Source organism: Silurus aristotelis (genome assembly GCF_946808225.1).
Source record: "Silurus aristotelis genome assembly, chromosome: 9".
Taxonomy (NCBI): domain Eukaryota; kingdom Metazoa; phylum Chordata; class Actinopteri; order Siluriformes; family Siluridae; genus Silurus; species Silurus aristotelis.
This window is the reverse complement of record NC_139582.1, coordinates 14601281-14624854: the sequence shown is the minus strand read 5'-3', so window position 1 is coordinate 14624854 and position 23574 is coordinate 14601281. Positions and strand designations below refer to the sequence as shown.

The 23574-nt window shown below is 41.7% G+C and overlaps 2 protein-coding genes and 1 long non-coding RNA gene across 3 annotated transcripts in view; all 3 read left to right on the top strand.

Annotated features, from left to right (window-relative positions):
• Positions 1 to 3466, top strand: part of LOC310731403 — a 136990-nt gene extending 133524 nt beyond the window's left edge. Inside the window, exon 2 of the long non-coding RNA XR_014535193.1 lies at positions 3205 to 3466. This is a non-coding gene — a long non-coding RNA (uncharacterized lncRNA). The remainder of the gene's footprint in view (positions 1 to 3204) is intronic.
• The window catches only part of LOC310731373 (uncharacterized protein), a 137654-nt gene extending 122450 nt beyond the window's left edge, over positions 1 to 15204 (top strand). The window contains exons 3-4 of the mRNA XM_083550979.1: positions 14707 to 14840; positions 14929 to 15204. The gene's annotated coding sequence lies outside the window, so the exon portion shown is untranslated. The remainder of the gene's footprint in view (positions 1 to 14706; positions 14841 to 14928) is intronic.
• LOC310731382 (uncharacterized protein) lies at positions 10667 to 11230 on the top strand. The gene is made up of 2 exons (XM_083550993.1): positions 10667 to 10975; positions 11038 to 11230. The coding sequence occupies exons 1-2, from the start codon at positions 10799 to 10801 to the stop codon at positions 11164 to 11166; spliced, it is 306 nt and encodes a 101-aa protein (XP_083407119.1). The 5' UTR covers positions 10667 to 10798; the 3' UTR covers positions 11167 to 11230.
• Positions 15205 to 23574: the final 8370 nt, after the last annotated feature.

Sequence of the window (23574 nt, the reverse complement as noted above, 5' to 3'; positions counted from 1 at the left end):
CTAAATGTGAAAATGCTCTACCACCTTTAGTGGACTTTGCTACTCTAGGAACTACTAGAAGCCCAGAGTTTTGAGATCTCATGGAGCGTGGCGGATTGTAGCGTGTTAAAAGACTGGATAGATACATAGGTGCCAAACCATTTAGTGCTTTATAAGTGGATCTACTGTGACATACCAGTCCTCAGATCTGATCTGAGAGATGACCTGCTTGAGGGTCAGCATTTTAAACCTGAGTCTCATAAGTAAGTGGTTCAGCTAAAGTGGATCAAGGATAGGACGCAGCCCTCCATCCTTTTTGGGAACTATGAGGTCCGGCTGTAGAACCCAGGCCCTCTGTCTGATGGAGGGACCACCTCGATGGCCTCCTTCCACAGAAAAGTGTCTTCTTGTTCCATGACGAGCCTACTCGGGTCCCACCAGTGTGGCACACACACTGTGGATCCGGGGTGGATGAGACCCAAGTTAAATTGTGTAGTCTCTGTCTACAGTTTGCAAGACCCACTGAGACACATCTAGCAGAGCTTCCCAGCCTGCCAGGTAGTCTTTTAAGAGTTTCAGTCTCTCACTGGAGATGGCCGTGCCTTGAATTACTGAATGTGGCAGGTGTGAGGATGGTCAGATCTGTTCATGGTACCAGACCCTGAGAACTGCCATGCAACTCCATGAGGCCAGACCATGAGAACTAACATGCAACAAAACAATAAACCTTCTAATCTGAGGAGAGGATCTCTTTGATCTGAAGAGAGAAAGCCATTTGTTCAGCTGCCTAGTCACCCATCCTTGAGCCCCCCTCTTTCCCTCCTGGGGAGATAGCCGGATCATGGAAAGGTGACTGAGAAGGTCCTGGAATTCAATTTACTTTACTTGCGTCATATAATAATTACAATTTAGGAATGTATACATTTTACCTTCACATTAGTATCATTTTAAAGGTCTCAGTGTGATTGGAAATATGATCTCAGTCCCACATCAGTAGAACAGACCCCAGGTTTGGGGAAATTCTGTCCTACTGACATAAGGGTTGCCCCAGAGAAGATCCTTACCAGGTGGTCTAGGTGACATTTGGATTTTAGGTCACATCCTGTCCCAAGAAAGGGTGTGAAAGGCTTTTATCACTTTGAATTTACAAGTGTTTATGATGGTAGTGCAAATGACAGTATTGTGTGTCAGGTATGATAGAGACTTTACTATAAAACTTTGTACAGTGTATAGCAGCCATAGTGTGTGCAACATATACAGATAATGTGATGACTGACAGTTCTGTGCGGTACTTAGATAAATATGAGCAGGGAATATAATTATGGTCAGTTGTTAGTGAGGGTGATTGCTTGGGGAAAGAAACTGTTCCTGTGTCTGGCAGTTTTGGTGAACAAAGTTCTGTAGCGCCTGCCAGAAGGAAGGAAGCTGGAAGATGTGTCCAGGATGTGAAGGGTCATTAATGATTTTTTTCTGCCCGGTTTCTGGTTTTTGTATGGTACAAGTCCTGGAGAGTGTGCAGGGGATCACCAATGATTTTTTCTGCTGTTTTAACTGTTTTCTGCAGTCTGTTTCTGTCCTGTTTTGTTGCTGCTCCAAACCAGATGGATACCAGTGTAGATTCCAAACCAGATACCAGTGTAGAACTGCATCAACAGCTTCTGTTGCAGACTGTACTTCCCTAACTGGCGTAGAAAGTATATCCTCTGCTGGGCCTTTTCCAGAATCGAGTTTATGTTGAATTCCCATTTCAGGTCTTTGGAAATGGTAGTGCCCAGAAACTTGTAGTTCTCCACAGATGACACAGGGATGTTGCATATTGTGAGGGGGAGTAGTGTTGAAGGGTGTTTCCTAAAGTCCACTATCATCTCCACATTTTTGAGTGTGTTTAGCTCAAGGTTGTTCTGACTGCACCATAGCACCAACTGCTTTATCTCCTGCTCATATGCAGACTCGTCACCATCTTGGATGAGTCCGATGAGCGTGGTGTCATCTGCAAATTTCAGGAGTTTGACAGTTGGGTCACTTGATATGTTGTCATTCGTATAAAGGGAGAATAGCAGTGGGGAAAGGACACATCCCTGAGAAGCACCAGTGCTGACTGTCCGAATACCAGCGGTAACACCTCCCAGTCTCACCTGTTGTTTCCTGCCTGTCATGAAGCTGGTGATCCATTGACACATGGCAGGGGGTATAGTGAGGTTTAGGAGTTTTGACTGGAGAATTCCCAGAATTATTGTATTGAAAGCCAAACTAAAGTCAACAAATAGAATCCGGGCATATGTTCCTGGGCAGTCAAGGTGTTGTAGAATGTAGTTTAGCCCCATGTTGACTGCATCATCCAAACTGCAAATATGCAAACTGTAGGGGATCCAGCAGCTGTTTTGTCACCTTCTTTAGATGGGCCAATACCAGCTTTTTCTCAGGTCTTCATGACGACAGATGTCAGAGCGACAGGCCTGTAGTCATTCAGTCCAGTAATGGAGGGTTTTTTGGGGATGATTGTGGAGAGTTTAAAGCAGGAGGGGACCTCACACAACTCCAGTGATCTGTTGAAGATAGAGGTGAAGATGGGAGCCAGTTGTTCAGCACATGCTTTGAGACAGGAGGGGGAGACACCATCTGGGCCAGGGGCTTTCCTTGTCTTCTGTCTCTGAAAGAGCCAATACACATCCTCTTCACAAATCGTGAGCGCAACTTGAGTGCTGGGAGGAGTTGTAAGAGGGGTTCCCAGAGGTGTGATGGGGCAGACATTGGGCTGGATTGGATGAGAGGTGTGAAGATATTGTTCTCAAACCTGCAGTAGAAGGTGTTGCGGTCATCAGCCAGGTCTTTGTTTGCTTCAGTGGGGAGGGGTGGTCTCCTGTAGTTTGTGATATTTTGCAGGCCTTTCCACACTGATGCAGGGTCATTAGCTGAAAACCTGATTTTCAGCTTTTCAGAGTAGCTTCTTTTGGCTATTCTGATCTCTTTTGTCAGTTGGTTCCTGGCCTGCTTGTACAGTGCTTTGTCCTCCCCTCTGTAGGCATCTTCCTTGGCATGTCGAAGTTTTTTCAGTTTGGCTGTGAACCATGGCTTGTTGTTACTGAACTTGCAGAAGGTTTTGGTTGGCACACACATGTCTTCACAAAAACTGATGTAGGATGTCACAGTGTCAGTCAGCTCATCCAGGCTGTCAGTTCCAGCCTCAAAGACACTCCAATCAGTGCAGTCAAAGCAGTATTGTAGTCCCTGCTTTGCCTCACTGGTCCATCTCTTCACTGTTTTGACTACAGGTTTAACAGATTTTAGTTTCTGCCTGTATGTTGGAATAAGATGAACCAAGCAGTGATCCGAGGTCCCTAAAGCTGCCTGGGGTACAGAGCAATATGCGTCCTTAAGAACGGTGTAGCAATGATCCAGTGTGTTTTTCTCTCTTGTCGGACAATTAATATGTTGCCTGTATTTTAGAAGTTCAAGTGTTAGTTTTGCGCTGTTAAAGTCTCCAAGGGATAATTAAAAGAGAATCCAGATGTTTTTGCTCCATGCCGGATATTTGGTTTGCCAGGTTTTGCAGTGCATCACTCACGTTGGCCTGCGGTGGGATGTAAACTCTGGTCAGAATGAATGAGGAAAAAATTCCCGTGGTGAGTAATACAGTTTATTACCAGTGATTCCAAGTTTGGGCTGCAGTATTTTATCCAGCACTGTGACATCTGTACACCAACGTTCGTTAATGTAAAAGCAGATTCTGCCGCCTTTTGTTTTGCCCGATAGCTCCGTTACGCGATCCGCTCGGTGTAAGTGAAAGCCCGAGAGAAGTAATCTGCTGTCTGGGGTTGAGTGACTGAGCCAAGTTTCAGTAAAACAGAGAGCAGCGGAGCATGCAAAATCTTTGCTTGTTCCATTGAGAAGAGTTAGTTCGTCCATTTTGTTCGGCAGTGAGCGGAGGTTCGCCAGGTGAATCGACGGGAGCGCAGTTCTAAATCCCCTCTGTCGTAGCTTCGCTTCCCCCGCCGGCGTCTCCTCCATGTGCCATAGAGAGTAGCTGCTGCTCCAACTAAGATCTCCAAATAACTTTCTGGGTAAAAAAGTGTCTGGAGTGAACTCGCCGATGTTAAGCAGTTCTTCTTTAGTGTAAGTTATTAGGGTAGGGTAACTAAACACACAGACAATAAACAAAAAGAAAGAAAGTACTAGAGAGAGTCGTGGCTACCGTCCGCGGCACCATCTTGACTTTAAATGTGAACTTTTACCCCTACACTCCACTCTAGATCGTTCCTTATATAACATCCCAGTTAAAGAGACAGAGAAATATTTTGGCGTTTCTATTTCCAAAGATTAAAAAATTTGAATGATTTTTGCTGAATTAAAGAAATTGCTGGTTGCAGAGAGACATACATTTTGGGAGGATTCTTCTAACCAAAGCTGAATACTTATCTAGACTGATCTATCCAACTTTTGCTTTAGCCCCCTGTTCAGCTATTATAAAAACAAGCAATCAAAAAATTTATGATTTTATTTGGAGGCACAAATCTCATCATATTAGAAAATCTGATATTATTATAATGTAATAGTATAGTAATAGTATAGTAATATTTGGTCAGTATTGAATCTAATGGATGAGAGTGGTAATATGGTAGACTTTATTTTGTTCACTTTAAAACACAGATTTGCCTTTTTATCCTAAGCAATTCATTACTGTTATTAATGCAACACCTTCAGATATAAAAATGTTAGAGATGTTACCTTTCTTACTCCAACATATGGCTGTCCCTCTTTTGTTATATGTTGGTTATATTAAAATAGAAGATAAACTTTGCACTAACAAATATAAGACAATATATCATCCAGTCGAGCTACGTCAAATATGAATAAATAAATTAGATCACATATTTGTAAAAATACTGTTAAATATTTCAGAACGTCCTATCAAAAGTTTCCTGTTCTCCCCAAGGCAAAATAAATACAGTTTAAAATATTAAATTATATAAATACCACCAAAAGATTTCTGCAAAATTACATTTTGAAAATGTGCCTTATATCTATGCAAATATTCATATAAGAAGATACAGAACCTATATTTTTAACATGTAATATGGTTTAGTCTTTTTGGAAAGCATTGCAGGACTGGATGGTTGAGAGGCGTGTGGTTGCTGATAGTTTCACCCTAACCTTACAAGATATAATGTACAGGATAGCCAAAAAGTGCTGTGTTTTGTATGATTTGATTAATAATATTATATTACTAGCAAAATACTTTATACATAAATGTTGATATTTTAAATCTCCTCCCTTGTTTATTGTTTTTAAAAAATGATCTAAAATGTTTCTTAGATGCCCTGAGTAAAATGAGATATCCAATGTTTCTTGGAATATTTTATGTATCTTGTCCAGAAATTAATACGCTTCTTTGGTGTTGAGCCTTAGATACCAGATTCTTTGTTGTATACTAACTAATGCCATTTTGTTGTACTCAGACTTTGTACTCAATAAAAAAATAAAAAAATAAAATAAAAAAATTCTGGTGCTTGGCCGCAGCTACAGTTAAAAGTGTCCTCGAGGCTCAAAGTGCCTGGGATGCTAGAGGGATCATATTCCCTTGTCACACATTCTGGCTGTATTGGGATACAGAAATTTTAGAAAAGTCTCACTGCCGCTTTGATTCCAGTATCTGTGGATGTAAAAGCATGGGAATCATTCCCTTTAGCTTTATCTGCTTTTTTGACTTCCGCTTGACCTGGATTTGTGACCGATAAAATGTGAAGAATGCCTCAGTTTGAATGATAGTAAAATGAGTTGTACACTCTGTACTCCTGAGAGCAACCATCAATCCCACAGACCACATGAAAGTCCAGGCTGGAACTATGCACAGTGTTTATGTGACTCAGCAAAGCTCTTAAAGACAATGCCACAAACAGGCAGCAAATGACACAACGCAAATAGAGAATAGAATAGAATAGAATAGAATAGAATAGAATAGCCTTTATTCGTCACATATACATTACAGCACAGTGAAATTTGTTCTTAGCATACCCCAGCTTGCATAGAGGCTGGTGTCAGAGTGCAGGGTCGGCCTTGATATGGTGCCCCTGGAGCACAGTGTGTTAAGGGCCTACTCAGGGGACCAAAAGTGGCAGCTTGGCGATACCGGGCCTTGACCCCCCCGACCTTCCGATCAGTAACCCAGCACCTTAACCACTGAGCTACCACTCCCCCAAAATCATTGTACGTAGAAAATCAGAAGAAAGTAAGTGATTAAAACTTTTAGTTCAATCAAGGTAGCAGAATATTATATCATACATGAAATATGGAAGCATTATTCCTTTAAAAAATCTTAAGTTGTAGAACACTTACAGAAAGTAGTACTAAAAGGAAATATTAGCAAATTTAAATAAATTATACTTTGAAATGCTATGATTATAATTTTAACAGGTTTTATGCAAAACCCTACGGATGTAGTGTTTTGGATCTGTCCTTAAATTTATGTCACTGGAACAAACGACCGTTCCGGTCACACCAGTTTTTTACGGTTTTTACCATTTTGATGAGACCAAGTGGAAAGGGAGTAAGGCCAAGAACATTGGAGGTAGGTTTGAACTGTTTTATCATGGTGTGGATGGAAAGAGAAATGTTGTGGGGGTGATTCTGAAGGAAGAGTACAGTAAGAGTGTATTGGAGGTGAAGAGAGTTTCTGATAGGGTGATGATCGTGAAGGTGGAAGTTGAAGGGATGATGATAAATGTCATCAGTGCCTATGCTCCACAAGTTGGCTGTGAGATGGAGAAGAAGGAAAGATTCTGGAGTGAATTAGATGGAGTGGTAGATGGTGTACCTAGGAAAGAACGATTGGTGATTGGGGCAGACTTTAATGAGCATGTAGGTGAAGGGAACAGAGGTGATGAGTAGGTGATGGGTAGGTATGGTTTTAAGGAGAGGAATGTGGAAGGGCAGATGGTGGTAGATTTTGCTAAAAGGATGGAAATGGCAGTGGTGAACACTTACTTGAAGAAGAAGGAGGATCATAGGGTGACGTATAAGAGTGGAGGAAGGTGCACACAGGTGGACTATGTGCTATGCAGGAGATGCAACCTGAAGGAGATTGGAGACTGTAAAGTGTTGGCAGGGGACAGTGTAGCTAGACAGCATCGGATGGTGGTCTGTAGGATGGTTTTGGAGGCGAAGAAGAAGAGGAGAAGAGTGAGGACTGAAAGAAAAATGAGATAGTGGAAACTGAAGGAGGAAGAGTGTAGTGTGAGGTTCAGGGAAGAGGTCAGACAGGGGCTTGGTGGTGGTGAAGAGGTGCTGGATGATTGGGCAACTACTGCAGGAATGATGAGGGAGGCAGCTAGAAAAGTAATTGTGACATCTGGAAATAGAAAGCAAGACAAGGAGACGTGGTGGTGGAGTGAGAAAGTGCAGGAGAGCATAAGGAGAAAGAGGTTGGCAAAACAGAAGTGGGATCGACAGAGTGATGAGAAAAGTAGGCAGGAGTACAAGGAGATGCGGCAGCAGGTAAAGAGGGATGTGGCAAAAGCCAAGGAAAAGGCATATGAGGAGCTGTATGAGAGGTTGGACACTAAGGAAGGAGAAAAGGATTTATACCAATTGGCCAGGCAGAGGGACCGAGCTGGGAAGGATGTGCTGCAAGTTAGAGCAATAAAGGTTGGAGAGGGAAATGTGTTGATAGTGAGGAGAGTGTGTTGAGAAGGTGGAGGGAGTATTTTAAGCAGCTGATGAATGAGGAAAATCAGAGAGAGAGAAGGTTGGATGATGTGGAGTTGGTAAAGCAGGATGTAGATAGGATTAGTAAGGAGGAAGTGAGAGCAGCGATTAAAAGGATGAAGAGTGGAAAGTCGGTTGGACCAGATGACATACCTGTAGAAGCATGGAGATGTTTAGGAGAGATGGCAATGGAGTTTTTAACCAGATTGTTTAACAAGATTCTGGAAGGTGGGAGGATGCCTGAGGAATGGAGAAGAAGTGTGCTGGTACCAATCTTTAAGCATAAGGGAGATGTGCAGACCTGCAGTAACTACAGGGGAATTCAGTTGATCAGTCACACCATGAAGTTATGGGAAAGAGTAGTGCAAGCCAGGCTGAGAGAAGAGGTGACCATCTGTGAGCAACAGTATGGTTTCATGCCGAGGAAGAGCACCACAGATGCCTTATTTGCTTTGAGGATGTTGATGGAGAAGTATAGAGAAAAACAGAAGGAATTGCATTGTGTAATTTTGGATTTAGAGAAAGCGTACGACAGGGTGTCGAAAGAGGAGCTGTGGTACTGTATGAGGAAGTCAGGTGTGTCAGAGAAGTATGTGAGCGTGGTGCAGGACATGTATGAGGACAGTGTGACAGCAGTGAAGTGTGCAGTAGGAATGACAGACTGGTTCAGGGTGAGGGTTGGGCTACATCAAGGATCGGCCCTAAACCCTTTCCTGTTTGCAGTGGTGATGGACAGGTTGACAGACGAGGTCAGACAGGAGTCTCCCTGGACTATGATGTTTGCGGATGATATTGTGATTTGTGGTGAGAGTAGTGAGCAGGTTGAGAAGAGCCTGGGGAGGTGGAGATATGCGCTGGAGAGAAGGGGAATGAAAGTCAGTAGGAGTAAGACAGAGTACATGTGTGTGAATGAGAGGGAGGGCAGTGGAGTGGTGCGGTTGCAGGGAGAAAAGGTGGAGAAGGTGGAGGAGATCAGGTACCTGGGGTCAACAGTGCAAAGTAATGGAGAGTGTGTTAGAGAAGTAAAGAAAAGAGTGCAGGCAGGGTGGAGTGGGTAGAGAAGAGTGGCAGAAGTGATTTGTGATAGTAGGTTATCTGCAAGAATGAAAGGGAAAGTTTATAGGACTGTGGTGAGACCTGCAATGTTGTATGGATTAGAGACAGTGGCATTGAGTAGGAGACAGGAGGTGGAGCTGGAGGTAGCAGAGCTGAAGATGTTAAGGTTTTTGTTGGGAGTAACGAGGATGGACAAGATTAGAAATTAGTTTATTAGAGGGACAGCGCATGTAGGATGTTTTGGTGACAAGGTGAGGGAGGCGAGATTGAGATGGTTTGGACATGTGCAGAGGGGGGACATGAATTATATTGGTAGAAGAATGCTGAGGATGGAGCCACCAGGTCGGAGGAAAATAGGAAGGCCAAGGAGGAGGTTAATGGATGTGGTGAGGGAAGACATGCAGGTAGTTGGTGTAAAAGAGGCAGATGTAGAGGACAGGGTGTTATGGAGAAGGATGATCCGCTGTGGCGACCCCTAATGGGAGCAGCCGAAAGAAGAAGAAGAAGAAAAAATATTGGTTTTTTGAAAGTTTTTTTCAAGTTAAGCAAATTATTTAGTTTACATGGATGTTTGCATCTTCAAATACTTCGAAAGAAATATTAGAAAACTACAGGTTACTATGTTTATTTCTTTCATTTCGCTAATTGATATCTTAACCAAGGAAAAGTAACCTGTGGTCTTTCTTATTTTTATATTTTTATTCAAATAGCATTTATGGACTTCCAAAATTAAATGTTTTATATGTAAATAAGTTTCATTACTTTGGATATAGTTAAGTGCATTTATAAAAAAGGCTTAGGCATGTTTGGTCTTCATCAAAAATGCTTTATTGAGGCAGTCACTAATATCAGTTTACACTTACAAACCTTTTGTGAAATTTTGTAAGTAAAAATAACCAAATTAATTTCTGGAAATGTAAACTGATATTTAAAAGTGGATCTTTCGTGATCTTTTCCTGGGACCAGAACATATCTTTATGACTAAAAAAAACTATATGGGAGACGTTTCATAAAGACAAGGAAGTAGAGCTTTACTAAATTTTTTAAACAACAGTATTAATTTTATATAATTCAGTATTTAATTAACACAGTGGTGTGAAAAGTGTCTTATTTTTTGTCCATGTTTGTCACACATTAATGTTTCTTTAAACTAATTTAAATATTAGTAAAAGACACAAGTGAACACAACATGCAGTTTTTAAATGAAGGTTTGCCCCCTGTTAAAACTGTGGTTTATCACACCTGAGTCCAATTTCTCTAGCCACACAAATTGGACCTGCCTGACAAAGTGAAGTAGACCAAAATATCCTCAAAAGCTAGACATCATGCCGAGATCCAAAGAAATTCAGAAACAAATGAGTCTGAAAAAGATTATTAATCATTTCTAAAGCTTTGGGACTACAGCGAACCACAGTGAGAACCATTAGTCACAAATGACAAAAACATGGAACAGTGGAGAACCTTCCCAGGAGTGGCCGGCCGACCAAAATTACCCCAAGAGCACAGTGATGACTCATTCAAGAGGTCACAAAAGACCCCACAACAACATCCAAAGAACGGCAGGCCTCACTTGCCTCAGTTAAGGTCAGTGGTCATGAATCCACCATAAGAAAGAGACGGAGCAAAAATGGTATGCATGGCAAAGTGCATGGAAAACCGCTGCTGAGCAAAAAGAACATAAAGGCTCATCTCAGTTTTGCCAGAAAACATCTTGATGATCCCTAAGACTTTTAGAAAAATGGCCAGACATTCTCCTTCAGGATTTTTTGGTAAACAGCAGAATTCATGGTTCCATTTATCACAGCAAGTCTTACACTTCCGGTGACGTTGTTTCCTGTGTTTGACTTGTTTGCCGCGAGTCCGTGTTTGTATTTCTCTCGGCGTTTTCAAACTTTACTATTTACCTATCTATCCATTTTTTCTCTTTTAATAATCCTAAATTGTTGTTGTCTTCCTGACTTGTGCCTGTAGTCAGTTAACTCGACTATCACTAGTGTTGTCTATATTCATTGCGTCTCACTCATATCTCTGTTTCTTAACTCTGTTCGTGATTATAAGCACTATGCCGGCTATGTGTCTGACTCTGAGCGCAAGTGAGGACTCTTTCGAGTTGCAAATGGTGGCGTTGGAGATGGAAGTTTTAGAGAAACAAATTCGCGAGCTGCATGCAAAGCATGCCCAGCTGCGAGAGCGGAAAGCAGCGCTGGAATCATCCCGGGCGGACGCGCACTCGTCCCAGGTAAATTCTCGGGTTAAATCTAACTCTCCCATCACCTCAACTCCGCGTGTTTCTCTGCCCAGGTCCAGCGCACCTACAACGCGGCCCGCCCAGGTATCGTTCACTCCGGCACCAGTGCACCACGGACCTTGGATGTGGCAGCAGCGGAAGCCGCTTCGCCCCTCTCCGTGAGACGAAGCGCGATACTGTGATTCTCAGAGATTCCATCGTCCGGCATGTCCGCGCTACCGGTAAGGTGCACACTCGCTGTTTTCCTGGTGCCCGTGTTCTCGATGTCGCTGCGCAGGTACCCGCAATCCTGAACGAGAACTTCGGAGCTGTTGTAGGAAGCATTTATAGTGCCTCTCTTAATGTTAGTCAGAGATTAGGATTCAGCTTTAAATCATTTGAAGTGCTCGTCCTTAAAATTGTACTTTCAGACATGCATAGAAAACTCGCTCTGGTCACCGTGTACAGACCCCCAGGGCCCTACGGTGATTTTCTTCGAGTTTGCTTGTTTTCTTTCAGACCTCTTGATCGATTTTGATAAAGTGCTGCTTGTAGGAGATTTTAATATTCATGTAGATGATGTAAACGATGCTCTAGGATTATCATTTGTCGACTTTTTAAACTCTTTTGTGGTTAAACAAAACGTCACCAGACCAACTCAATGTTTTAACCACACATTAGACTTAATAATATCCCACGGCACAGACATCACTGATATAGATATTTTACCTCAGAGTGATGACATCACAGACAATTATCTTATACTGTACACACTACCGGTAGAGCAGATTAGCCGTGTTGCACCACGCTATCGACCTGGTAGGACTATTGTTCCGACCACTAAGGACAGATTCATAAATAACCTGCCTGATTTATCTCAGTTTCTCACTAAACCCATAACTACTAATGATCTTGATAAAATGGCTAAAAACATAGATGCTATCCTCACTAGCACATTAGACACCGTTGCCCCCATCCGGTTAAAAAAGGTTAGAGAACAAGCACCTGCACCTTGGTATAATAGTCATACGCATGCCCTCAAGAGAACAGTCCGTAATCTGGAGAGAAAATGGAGGAAAACTAAATTGGAGGTATTTGGAATTGCGTATAAAGACAGTATGCTCAGCTACAGACAGGCGCTAAAAGCTGCTAGAGCTAAACATCTGAGCGAACTCATAGAAAACAACAAAAACAATCCCAGGTTCCGTTTTTCTACAGTAGCTAAACTAACCACAAATCAGGGATCTGAAAATTGTGTTCCATCACAGTTTAGTAGTGAGGACTTTATGAATTTCTTCATTGAAAAAATAGATAACATTAGAAAAACAATTGTGGCAGTTCAACCTCTGAGACCATCTCCTGAGACAGTGTTACCTTCAACTCCACAACTCCACTATTTGACATGTATAGGACAGGAAGAGCTGTATGATGTTATTATCAAAGCTAAATCAACAACATGTCAGTTAGATCTCATTCCAACAAATCTACTAAAGGAAGTGTTATATACAGCTGGTGAGTCTATTCTGAATATTATTAACTCCTCACTATCGTTAGGTCACGTTCCTAAATCCCTCAAGCTAGCAGTTATTAAGCCCCTCATTAAAAAACCTAATCTGGATCCAAACACGCTATCGAATTATAGACTAATTTCAAATCTGCCATTTATGTCTAAGATTTTAGAAAAGATTGTCGCTGCCCAGTTATGTTCCCACTTGCAAGAGAACAATATTTTTGAGGAGTTTCAGTCAGGTTTTAGGCCCCATCATAGTACAGAAACTGCCCTAGTTAAAATCACTAATGACCTGTTTTTAGCTTCAGACTAAGAATTCCTCTCGCTGTTAGTTTTACTAGATCTTAGTGCTGCGTTTGACACTATAGATCATGATCTTCTCTTAGATCGCTTACAGAATTACATTGGCATTCCGGGACAGGCATTAAGCTGGTTTGAATCCTACCTGTCTGATCGTTACCATTTCGTAGATTTAAATGGAGAGCTATCCAGGCTAATGCTAGTGAACTATGGCATGCCACAAGGTTCAGTTCTAGGACCCCTGCTCTTCACAATATACATGCTTCCCTTAGGAAATATTATTAGAAGGCATGAAATTAGCTTCCAATGTTATGCCGATGATACTCAGCTATATATCTCATCTAAACCAGGCGATATAGCTCAATTAACCCAGATAACTGAGTGTGTTAAGGAAATAAGAGACTGGATGACCCATAACTTTCTACTTTTAAATTCTGATAAGACAGACATTTTGCTCATCGGCCCAAAAACTAGTATACAGAAGCACCTGCATCTCAACCTGCATTTAAACAGATGCTCTGTAACCACTAGTTCAACAGTAAAAGACCCGGGAGTTGATTACATATTTATATTATTTTAATATTATAATAGAAAGCAGTTATTTTAAATGGTCAAATATTAAATAATATTACTGATTTTGCTGTATTTTGGATCAAATAAATGCAGGCTTGGTAAACTGAAGAGACTACTTTAAAAAATATAAAGAATTTTACTGTTCAAACATTTTTGACTTGTAGTGTGTGTGTATGTGTGTGAACCATCTGATAAATTAATTTAAATGTTTCTGTTTGTACAACCTTGTATCATATTCTGTATTCAAGCAATTAATGAAAAGACTCCACAACATAAGAACCGCAAAGAAGAACCAGGGTCTAACACCACAAAGTCAAAAGAAAAGGCGCCTTGATTTTGAGGACTATGATGGTGATCCAAGTACTTGCACATTAGATTCAGCAGAAAGCAGCAGTGCTTCAGCTGTAATGTTGGGCACAGGGGTTTACAGCACATCAAAATTAGATAGCACAAAATTCCCTGCTGGTAAGTGTACCAAAATATTAAGAATTAACTTTTAAAAAGATTTGTAAATTAAAAGGTTCATACTGGTTTCTTTTATAACAAGGAGGATCAGCTGACCAAGATAGACCGTTCAGTCAGGCTGACCACAGAATAGATGAAGAACCATTTTGACACTTATGGACAACAAAGCCAGGCAAGATATTATTATACTCTCTATAAAAGACCAAAGCCTAACAAGGAGACAGTTGCTCATCTACTTGACCTTGAGTTTGAATCTCGGAGAGCCTTACTTTGAAGAATCAGGACAGACAGTCAAAAATACTGCAAGCATTTCCATGTTTTAAAGAACTAGATCATGTAAGTAAAATATGTCAATATAGTTTAGCTCCTATTGACTCCAATTGTTTTACAAATGTGTGTGTATACGATTATTTGAGGTGATGGAGGAACTTGGCCGGATTCTTGACAATAGAAACCCCAAATTTATCCCAAAACTAAAGGCTCGTTGGGAGAACTTCTACAGCAAAGCTCAATTATATGTTGTTTACAAAAATGTTTTGTAGCCACTAATGACAATGAATGGAAGTAAACTACCTGCCTTTGCTACTTAAAGACTTTAAATATGCAAAATCAACCAATAGTTTACTTTAACTTGTTTGCTGTCAGTGTCGTATTTGAAATCAGTAAAAGACTGAAGCAGATTATTATGAAAAGTTTGAGTTTAATTCATAGATTAGAACTACTATATTAGAGTTAATGGCTGTTTTCATGGTCTTTTTTATTGTTGGTTTTGACATTGCTTTGTTCATTCCTTACAAACTTATTATTCTATAAAAAAAAAAAAAAATGTCCTTTAAACTAAAAACAAGAGGAGTGGCTATGTACTGCTCAATTATTTTTGCCTTTGTGTTTTTAGTCAACAGAAAACCCAGATTCCTGCCTCAAGGCGAGACCACTCTCCTGTCCCGTCCCGTGTCTAAGAAAACAACTGCATGCAGGCTGTTGGTACGAGTCCTGTTACAAATTTTCCAAACGAAGACCTCCATAAAGGTGTGCTCTACCTTATGTCATATTATTATGCATTTCATCTTATGTACCCAAAGTGTGTTGCAACTATTCCTGTCTGTGCTTCTGACAGAAGTGATTTCAGATCCATGGACGTAATGCAACTTCCTCCTACAAGAAAGCCATTTCAGAGTGGAAAAAATTCATTGGGGAGTAGTGAAAAAGTTCTAAATCAGACTTGGGTCTTGAGAAATAATGGTTCATAGCAGTTGTTTTCATCAGATTCTAATAGACTTTCATCTGGCTTTTACAGACAGCAGTTGCAATAATTCTAAACTAGAACAAAAATGCTGTTTTGTCTTATTTTTTCTTTTCTTTTTATATATAGTACAGTACTGTTTTAGTGATCTATAAATCAACCAGGCTTTGTTTTTATAGGCCTTCTAATTGCTGTAATGTAGGTCCCCTGGTGGTCTAGTGGTTAAGATGCAGCGCTCCCACCGCTGCGACCCGGGTTCGATTCCCGGTCAGGGAACCATCCCCAGCCACTCTTAGTGCCGGTCCCAAGCCCGGATAAATTGGGGAGGGTTGCGTTAGGAAGGGCATCCAGCGTAAAACATGTGCCAAATCAAACGTGCGGAGGATCCGCTGTGGCGACCCCTAACGGGAGAAGCCGAAAAGAAACTTTTAATTGCTGTAATGTGATGCATTGGATTGCAGTTTTGGACAGTCATTTGTATTACATTTGTGTTAAAGCAATGTAGAGCATATTTGTTGTACATGATTATTGCTTTTGTCTCTTTTTTAATTTATCAGCTTCTTTTTAGCACTAGATTGAAAGAAAAAGAAAACTTATTTTAAGACTTTACTTATTTTAAACTGAAACTTTCTCTTAAAATAAGCCAGACACTTTAAGAATGTTTCTTTATATTTATTCTATGCTGGCCGAGAAGTGCAACACACATTAACAAATCCGAAAACAAAATAACAAATGCAAAACCAAAATAACATCTGAAAACAAAACAACAAATGCAAAAACAAATTAACAAATTCAAAAACAAAATTACAAATCCGAAAACACAACGACAATTCAGACAAATCGGAAAAGGTAGGTATAGTTTTTGAACGGAACACTTACAGATCATTGGACGAGACACCTGTCATTCAAGATATAAACTTTCTTTTGGCTTCTCCCATTAGGGGTCGCCACAGCAGATCATCCGCATGTTTGATGTGCCACCTGTCATTCAAGATATATAGGTATGAAATCTTATAACTTGTTTCTTGTACAGGTCTCCGTTTACTTTAAACTATTTTTATTTCGATTAGTGCACCTTTTAATATGAGAAAGTAAACATTGGCAAGAAAGGAGAAACTATTACCGTATTATTCTCATATAAAGACATTCTTACCAAGATTATTTAAGGCCAACCAAAAATAAAAAGATAAAAATGCTAGATTTTTACTATTTTTTTTTGCATTGTTTTCAAGACATATGTACTGCTTGAATCTAGTTAAACTATCAAAATGTGCTTTTTTTTAAGACTGTAAGAACCTTCTTTGTCACATTTGTCTTGTTTCAAGACATATTACCAAGTAAAAAGTTTTCACCCCATTGGCAGATAATTTTGCTTTATTTAATTTTTTTTCTTCTTAATTTGTTTTATTTTCTTATTTTTAAATGTTGATTTTCTGCAGTGTACACTTTACACACCTGAACACTGAACTACACCTTACACACCTGAACACTGACCTACACTTTACCCACCTTAACATTGAACAACACTTTACTTACCTGAACACTGACCTACACTTTACTCACTTGAACATTGACCTACACTTTACCCACCTGAACACTGACCAACAGCTTACACACTTGAACACTGAACAACACCTTTCACAACAAAATCCGACCTACACCACACGCACCTGAACATAAATGTGTACATTTCTTGTACACTTTTTTCAATTTTTGGATTAAAAATATTAGAAGACAGAGAGAAGGAAAGACAGACAGGCAGATAGACAGATAAATGGGAGTGATGTCAGTGTGATCCTGCTCCATGTGTTCTTATGTATAATAGAGAAGTGTGGATGGGTGTATCAGATCCACAAACTGGGCTGTTATTATTGTGAAGCTTTTACACACACACACACACACACACACACACACACACACACACACACACACACACACACACACACACACACACACACTTTGAGGGGGTTTTAATTATCTCTTGTCATCTGCTTGTGTTAAAATGCAAATCCTGTTGTGTTCCCAGATTGCTGAAGGGCAATAAAGTGTGTATTTATGTTTGTGTCTGTGTATATGTGTGTGTGTGTTTGTGTTTGTTCCTCCCCTTCAATCAGCCATCTCTCTGAGCCCCAGTAACACATTAGTGTGCGCTTAACGCCACCCTGAACACGCCTGTGTAATTGATAAGGAGGCTGAGTGACTTATCTAAATGGAAATCTGAGGCAGCACACAAACACACAAACACACACACTGTCAGCTGCTGTACAGGGTTAGAGAGAGAGAAAAACACCTTTTAGTGGAAAAGTAAGTGTTTACTTTCCTGTTGTTATTATTATTGTTGTTTATTTCTTGAATACTGGTGCACGATATTTTATAGTCTCTGTATTTTCTGATATAGGGATTTTCTGATTAGGGTTTAAAGTCCAGAGCACAGAGGAAATTATAATGTCATTGTTTTTTTCTCATTTATCTCAAGTCAAGTCAAGAAGCTTTTATTGTCATTTCAACCATTTATAGCTGACGCAGTACATAGCAAAATGAAACAACGTTCCTTCAGAACTCTGGTGCTACATAGACAACATAAAGCTACAAAAACAAAACACAGAGCTAAGGACTAATAAGTGTCCTCGCCACATAAAGTGCATCGTGTGCAACCAGGTGCAAAAAGTGCAAGACAACACAAGACAGTGTAGGATAAATACACAAAACACAAAATAGTGCCACCAGTAAACCTGCTGTATATTATAGAGTCCGGTGTGTAAAAGAGTACTAAGTACAGTAGTGTGCCTTGTAATTGTCCGGGTTGTACAGATCAATCACACATTTGAGTGTGTGTGTGTGTGTGTGTGTGCATGAATTTAAGTTCAGTTCTGTGTTGAGAAGCCTAATGGCTTGATGGAAGATACTGGTCTGGATGTGACGGCCCGAATGCTTCGGAACCGCTTCCCTGATGGCAGGAGGGTGGAGTGTGTGTGAGGGGTGTGTGGGGTTGTCCACAATGCTGTTGGCTTTGCAGATGCAGTGTGTGGTGTAAATGTTCGTGATAGAGGGGAGAGAGACTGTGATGATATATCCTCTCCAGGGTCTTGCAATCTGAGACGGTGCAGTTCCAAACCAGGCAGTGATGCAGCTGCTCAGAATGCTTTTAATGGTCCCTCTGTAGAACGTGGTCAGGAGGGGCAGTAGGAGATGGGCTTTCCTCAGACTTCTCAGGAAGTAGAGATGCTGCTGGGCTTTCTTGGTGATGGAGCTGGTGTTGAGTGACCAAGTAAAGTTCTCTGCCAGATGAACACCAAGGAATTTGGTGCTCTTTACGATCTCAAGTCAAGTCAAGTCAAGAAGCTTTTATTTTTATTTCAACCATATATAGCTGATGCGGTACACAGTGAAATGAAACAACGTTCCTCCAGAACCATGATGCTACATACAACAACAGTCACAAAAACTGAAAACATAGGGCTAAAGACTAGTAAGTGTCCTCGCCACATAAAGTGCATGTGTGCAACCTGGTGCAAACAGTGCAAGAAAACACAAGACATTGCAAGGAGGATCTATCGATGATCAGTGGTCGGTCACTTTGTGGTCTCCTGAAGTCAGTAACCATCTCTTTAGTTTTATTAATGTTCAGAGTCAGGTTATTTGATCCACACCAGGCTGTTAACCGTTGCGCCTCCTCTCCGTATGCTTATCGTTCTTGCTGATTAAACCCACCAAAGTTGTGTCATTTGTGAACGTGATGTGATTTGAGCTGTGCATTGCTACACAGTCTTAAGTCAGCAGAGTATACAGCAGTGGACTGAGCACACAGCCCTGAGGTGCCCCAGTGCTCAGTGTGGTGATGCTGGTGATGCTGTTTCCGATCCGGACTGACTGAGGTCTTCCAGTCAGGAAGTCCAGGATTCAGTTACAAAGGGTGTTCAGGCCCAGTAGGCTCAGCTTCTCAATCAGGTGCTAGGGGATTATAGTGTTGAATGTTAAGCTGAACAGCATTCATACATATGAGTCCTTGTTGTCCAGGTGGGTGAGGGCCAGATGAAGACTCGTAGAGATGGCATCGTCCGTGGAGCAGGTTTGGACGATACGCGAACTGCATGGAGTCCAGTGAGGGTGGAAGCTGGGTCTTGATTTGCCTTATGATGAGCCTCTCCAAGCACTTCATAATGATGGGTGTGAGCGGGACGGGACAATAGTCATTGAGGCAGGAGACTGTAGACTTCTTCAGCATGGGAACGATGGTCGTCGTCTTGAGGCATGTCGGAACAACGGCACTGCTCAGGGAGATGTTGAAGATGTTGGTAAAGACATCCGCTAGCTGTTCTGCACATTCCCTGAGCACTCTGCCAGAAATGTTGTCTGGTCCAGCAGCTGCCTAGAGTTTTCCTCACTTCAGATGTGGTTAGACAGAGCACCTGATCACTGCGTGGAGGGGTGGTCTTCCTCGCCACCATGTTGTTCTGCACCTCGAACCGGGCATAGAAGTCGTTCAGCGCATCTGGGAGGGATGCATCACGGTCACAAGCAGGTGAAGTTGTCTTGTAGTTTGTGATCGCCTGGATGCCCTGCCACGTGCGCCGGGTGTCTCCGCTGTCCTGTAAGTGGCTGTGGATTCTCTTGCCATGTGCATGCTTCGCTTCTCTGATGGCACGGGACAGTTTGGCCCTTGCTGTCTTTAAGGCATCTTATCCCCTGCTCTGAAGGCTAGCAAGGCATTAATGCACTTGCTGATGTAGCTGGTCACTGTTGAGCACAGTGCACAGTGCACTGTTAAGCACAGTCCTGAGATTTGCATGGTTGAAATCTCTGGTGACAATAAACAATCCGGCAGGGTGTGTGTTTTGTAGTTCGCTAATGGTCCCGAAGAGTACGCTGAGTGCTTCCTTATCATTAGCACTAAATGGAATGTACACTCCGAGCACAATAGCAGTGGTGAATTTCCAGGTTAAATAAAACGGTCTACATCTCACAACCATAAACTCCACCGGCCATGAGCAGTAGGTGGAAACGAGTTCTTACACCGTTCCATGTTGATGTAAACACAAAGAATGCCGCGGCGAGTCTTACCGTACAGAGCTGCATTTCTGTCGGCACAAAATGCAGCTAGCCTGTCCAGCTGAATAGCGCCGTCCGGAACTCTGTCGTTTAGCCACGTCTCAGTGAACACAAAGATGCAGCAGTGTCTATACTCACGCCAAGTAACTTGTTGGAGTCTGATGTAGTCCAATTTATTGTCCAGGGAGCAGACATTTGCCAGCAGAAGAGATCGTAGAGCTGTTCCAGCTAACCCTAGACGGCCTAGCTTTTAGCCTAGCACTAGCCACTGCTTGCTTTCCGCGCTTCTGCTTCCGCGAGCAGCGCTTTCGATTACCCTTCCTCCATCCGTCTACAGAAAGCAGATTTTGAATACGATAATTTGTGTTCATTAGAGAAATTACTCAGTAAAGACATGGGAAATGTTCCAATTATATCAAACAGATCAATTTGCTCATTCTAACTTAAACAGAACACAATGTGTCCTATCTAAGATTCACTTCAGGGTTGATGATTTTGTTTCAGGATAAAAGACCTTTACACAGTGTGTGTGTGTGTGTGTGTGTGTGTGTGTGTGTGTGTGTGTGTGTGTGTGTGTGTGTGTTGGGTGGTGTATCGGCTCCAGTCATTTTGTCTTATTTGGAAAAAGCTGGGACTTTATAAAGCAGTATAAGAAAGCTGAAGTAGCCTAAGGAAAGCGTCTGAGTTTGTTTATAAAGACACAAGGCTGTAAAATGTCACGTCTGGGTCACGCCAGGTTCTATTCAGTCTGAATATATGAATATGTTGAGAGATTATACAGAGTGTAAGAGAGGATTTATCCTCATGTGTTTGTGTATAAAAGGTGAACTGAAGTTAAATCCTCAGTTTTGGAGGTCTCTGTAACACACTGCGGGTGTTTCTTGTGTTTGAGTAATCCTCCAACACACACTATACCTAATAAACATGCCACTGCTTAACAAAACACAGATTTTTAATGAGCAAGAAAGGTTTAAAAATTATGACAAGGCAGAACTGCAGTTAATCACACTCAGTCAATCACAAACCTCATCATGTAACATCATGCGTCTTTTAGTTTTTCCTAATCATTCTCATTTTGTTCCATATATATCTGTGGTAGATTTTGAATCAGTGATGTGCTTAGGTAATTGTACATAGTTGTAATTTTAAAATCTTATTACTAACAAATTACATTAGACACATACACATGCTGATGTATTTTCTATGGATGTGGTGTGATTGTAATTGTCCTCTTCCGGATATATGTAGTAATTTTCTGTCTGTTTGTATTACTTTACTGAGACTCGAATCGAGGTGCTTTAGTCTTTAACAAAATTGTCACGTAAGACAAGAGAAGCTCAGGAAAGCGGATGCAAGTGCAGTATAGACAATCTATATTAAGTAGGCAGGATAATCCAAATCGAAAATCAAAGTCATGATCAAATTCAGGCAAAGGTCAGGCGATGTATGGACAGGATCCAGTGGGGCAAGACGAAGACACAAAAAAAGGGACAAACTGAATTAACAAAATATCAATACAGAGGGCTAAACAGCTCTGTATGTCTAAGGCAGTGGTGTCCAATTATTTTCTTATGAAAGGCCCAAAATCAAGGAATGTGAACTGATGTTCCATTGAAGTAAATATTCTCATCTTAGAGAAAGCTGAAGAATGCATGTACATTAAAAAATAAAGTACAATTTACATATATACATTAATTACAGTTTACACATGATGCAGAACAAGAGTTTGTGTATGAACCTGGATGTCAGGGCAATCAAAGGCTAACCTAAACTATATCAGTATCACTGAAGAAAAAAAAAGCAGCAGCTCCTCACCCTCCCTTAGCAGAGAAGAGGATATAAAAGGAGTCTCGGAAGACAGCGAGGAGGAGAAAGTTTGGCTCCCGAGTAATGTTGCTTCACTTTCTCTTTCTCTTTTCACTAAGCAGCGATGGCAGCAGCGGTTTTTCGCAGTTTTTCACCAAAACCAAAGGGTCTCTCTATCCCTGTGCTCGAGAGCACCTACCTTGCCGGGCAAGCCAGACTCTCCCTTAATACAGAGTCCCTCTCTCCACTGCACGATTCGGATCGTGGATGACACATCTTTGTCTCTCTCTTGCACTCAAACTGACGAAAACCCCCGCACCCTAAAAAACGCCACCACACGTCTTTACTTCTCCCTTACCCCACTCGCGTTCTGTTTGCTTTAAATAAAGTGGGGGTCCAAAACCAGAAGTACTCCAAGGGCTCAGATGAAAGACTTACTACAGACCACAAAGAAGGGGCTCCAACCAGAGAGACAATCAGCCATGGAAATAACTGAGAGGTAGCTATGGATACGTTTATATGGGCACTATTACTTAAGGAGCGAAAGGCCCCAAAGAGGTAGTGGAAGAGCTTGAGTGTGCTCTTTCTATGCTGGAAAAGGGAAGGGCAGAAAAGAAAGAAACACGCTACCAGTCACACTCAAAACAATCACCCAAACGACAAGAGTGGATCAGCGGCAGGCAAAGACAAAATGCCAACAAAACTAACCTCTGGTTTTCCTCACCTATAGACAAACCTATGCCCTCTGATCCAGGGGTGAGGTCAGTGACACAGTTAAAAATATGGCTGGCAGCGTGCACTATGCACTCAATAATCCAGATACTAGTTCCAGGGTGCAACTAGACGGCAAAAACACAGAGGGACTGCTAGACTCAGGTAGCAGCATTATATTGCCCAGACCCTTGATCATAGCCCGTGATGCCAAGACAACGGAACTATCCCAGTAGTGTGTGTACATGGAGATGTACGGGAGGCGTCCACCTCCAGGGTCTGGGTAGCAAGCAGCGAAGGTGAGTGGCTGTTGATAATAGGTTTGATCCTACTGGTCAGGGTTTTCTTCTCAATGACTTACCACCCAGAGGAGCGCCAGGAACAAGGTACGCCAGAAACAACCACACCAGAGAATAACCCACAAGGAGAACACAGAGGACACAGGAGTGGAGGGTAAGTTAAATCATGACACTAACCCCTAATCACATCTAATGTGTGTCACCAAGCGTGCAGGGAGGGCAACTTCGGGCAGAAACAGCAAGAACATGACCCTGTACCTAGGTGTTACAAGTTAACCATGGGGGTGGTAGCATCATGCTTTGGGGGTGTTTTTCTGCACATGGGACAGGGCGACTGCACTGTATTAAGGAGAGGATGACCAGGGCCATGTATTGCGAGATTTTGGGGAACAACCTCCTTCCCTCAGTTAGAGCATTGAAGATGGGTCGAGGCTGGGTCTTCCAACATGACAATGACCCGAAGCACACAGCCAGGATAACCAAGGAGTGGCTCTGTTAGAAGCATATCAAGGTTCTGGCTTGGCCTAGCCAGTCTCCAGACCTAAACCCAATAGAGAATCCTTGGAGGGAGCTCAAACTCCGTGTTTCTCAGTGACAGGCCAAAAACCTGACTGATCTAGAGAAGATCTGTGTGGAGGAGTGGGCCAAAATCCCT

Coding starts and splice junctions, on each gene's coding strand:
- LOC310731382 (XM_083550993.1), top strand. CDS start 10,799: ATGCCGGCTATGTGTCTGACTCTGAGCGCAAGTGAGGACTCTTTCGAG. Junction 10,976..11,037: donor CGGACGCGCACTCGTCCCAG/GTAAATTCTCGG, acceptor TTCTCTGCCCAG/GTCCAGCGCACCTACAACGC.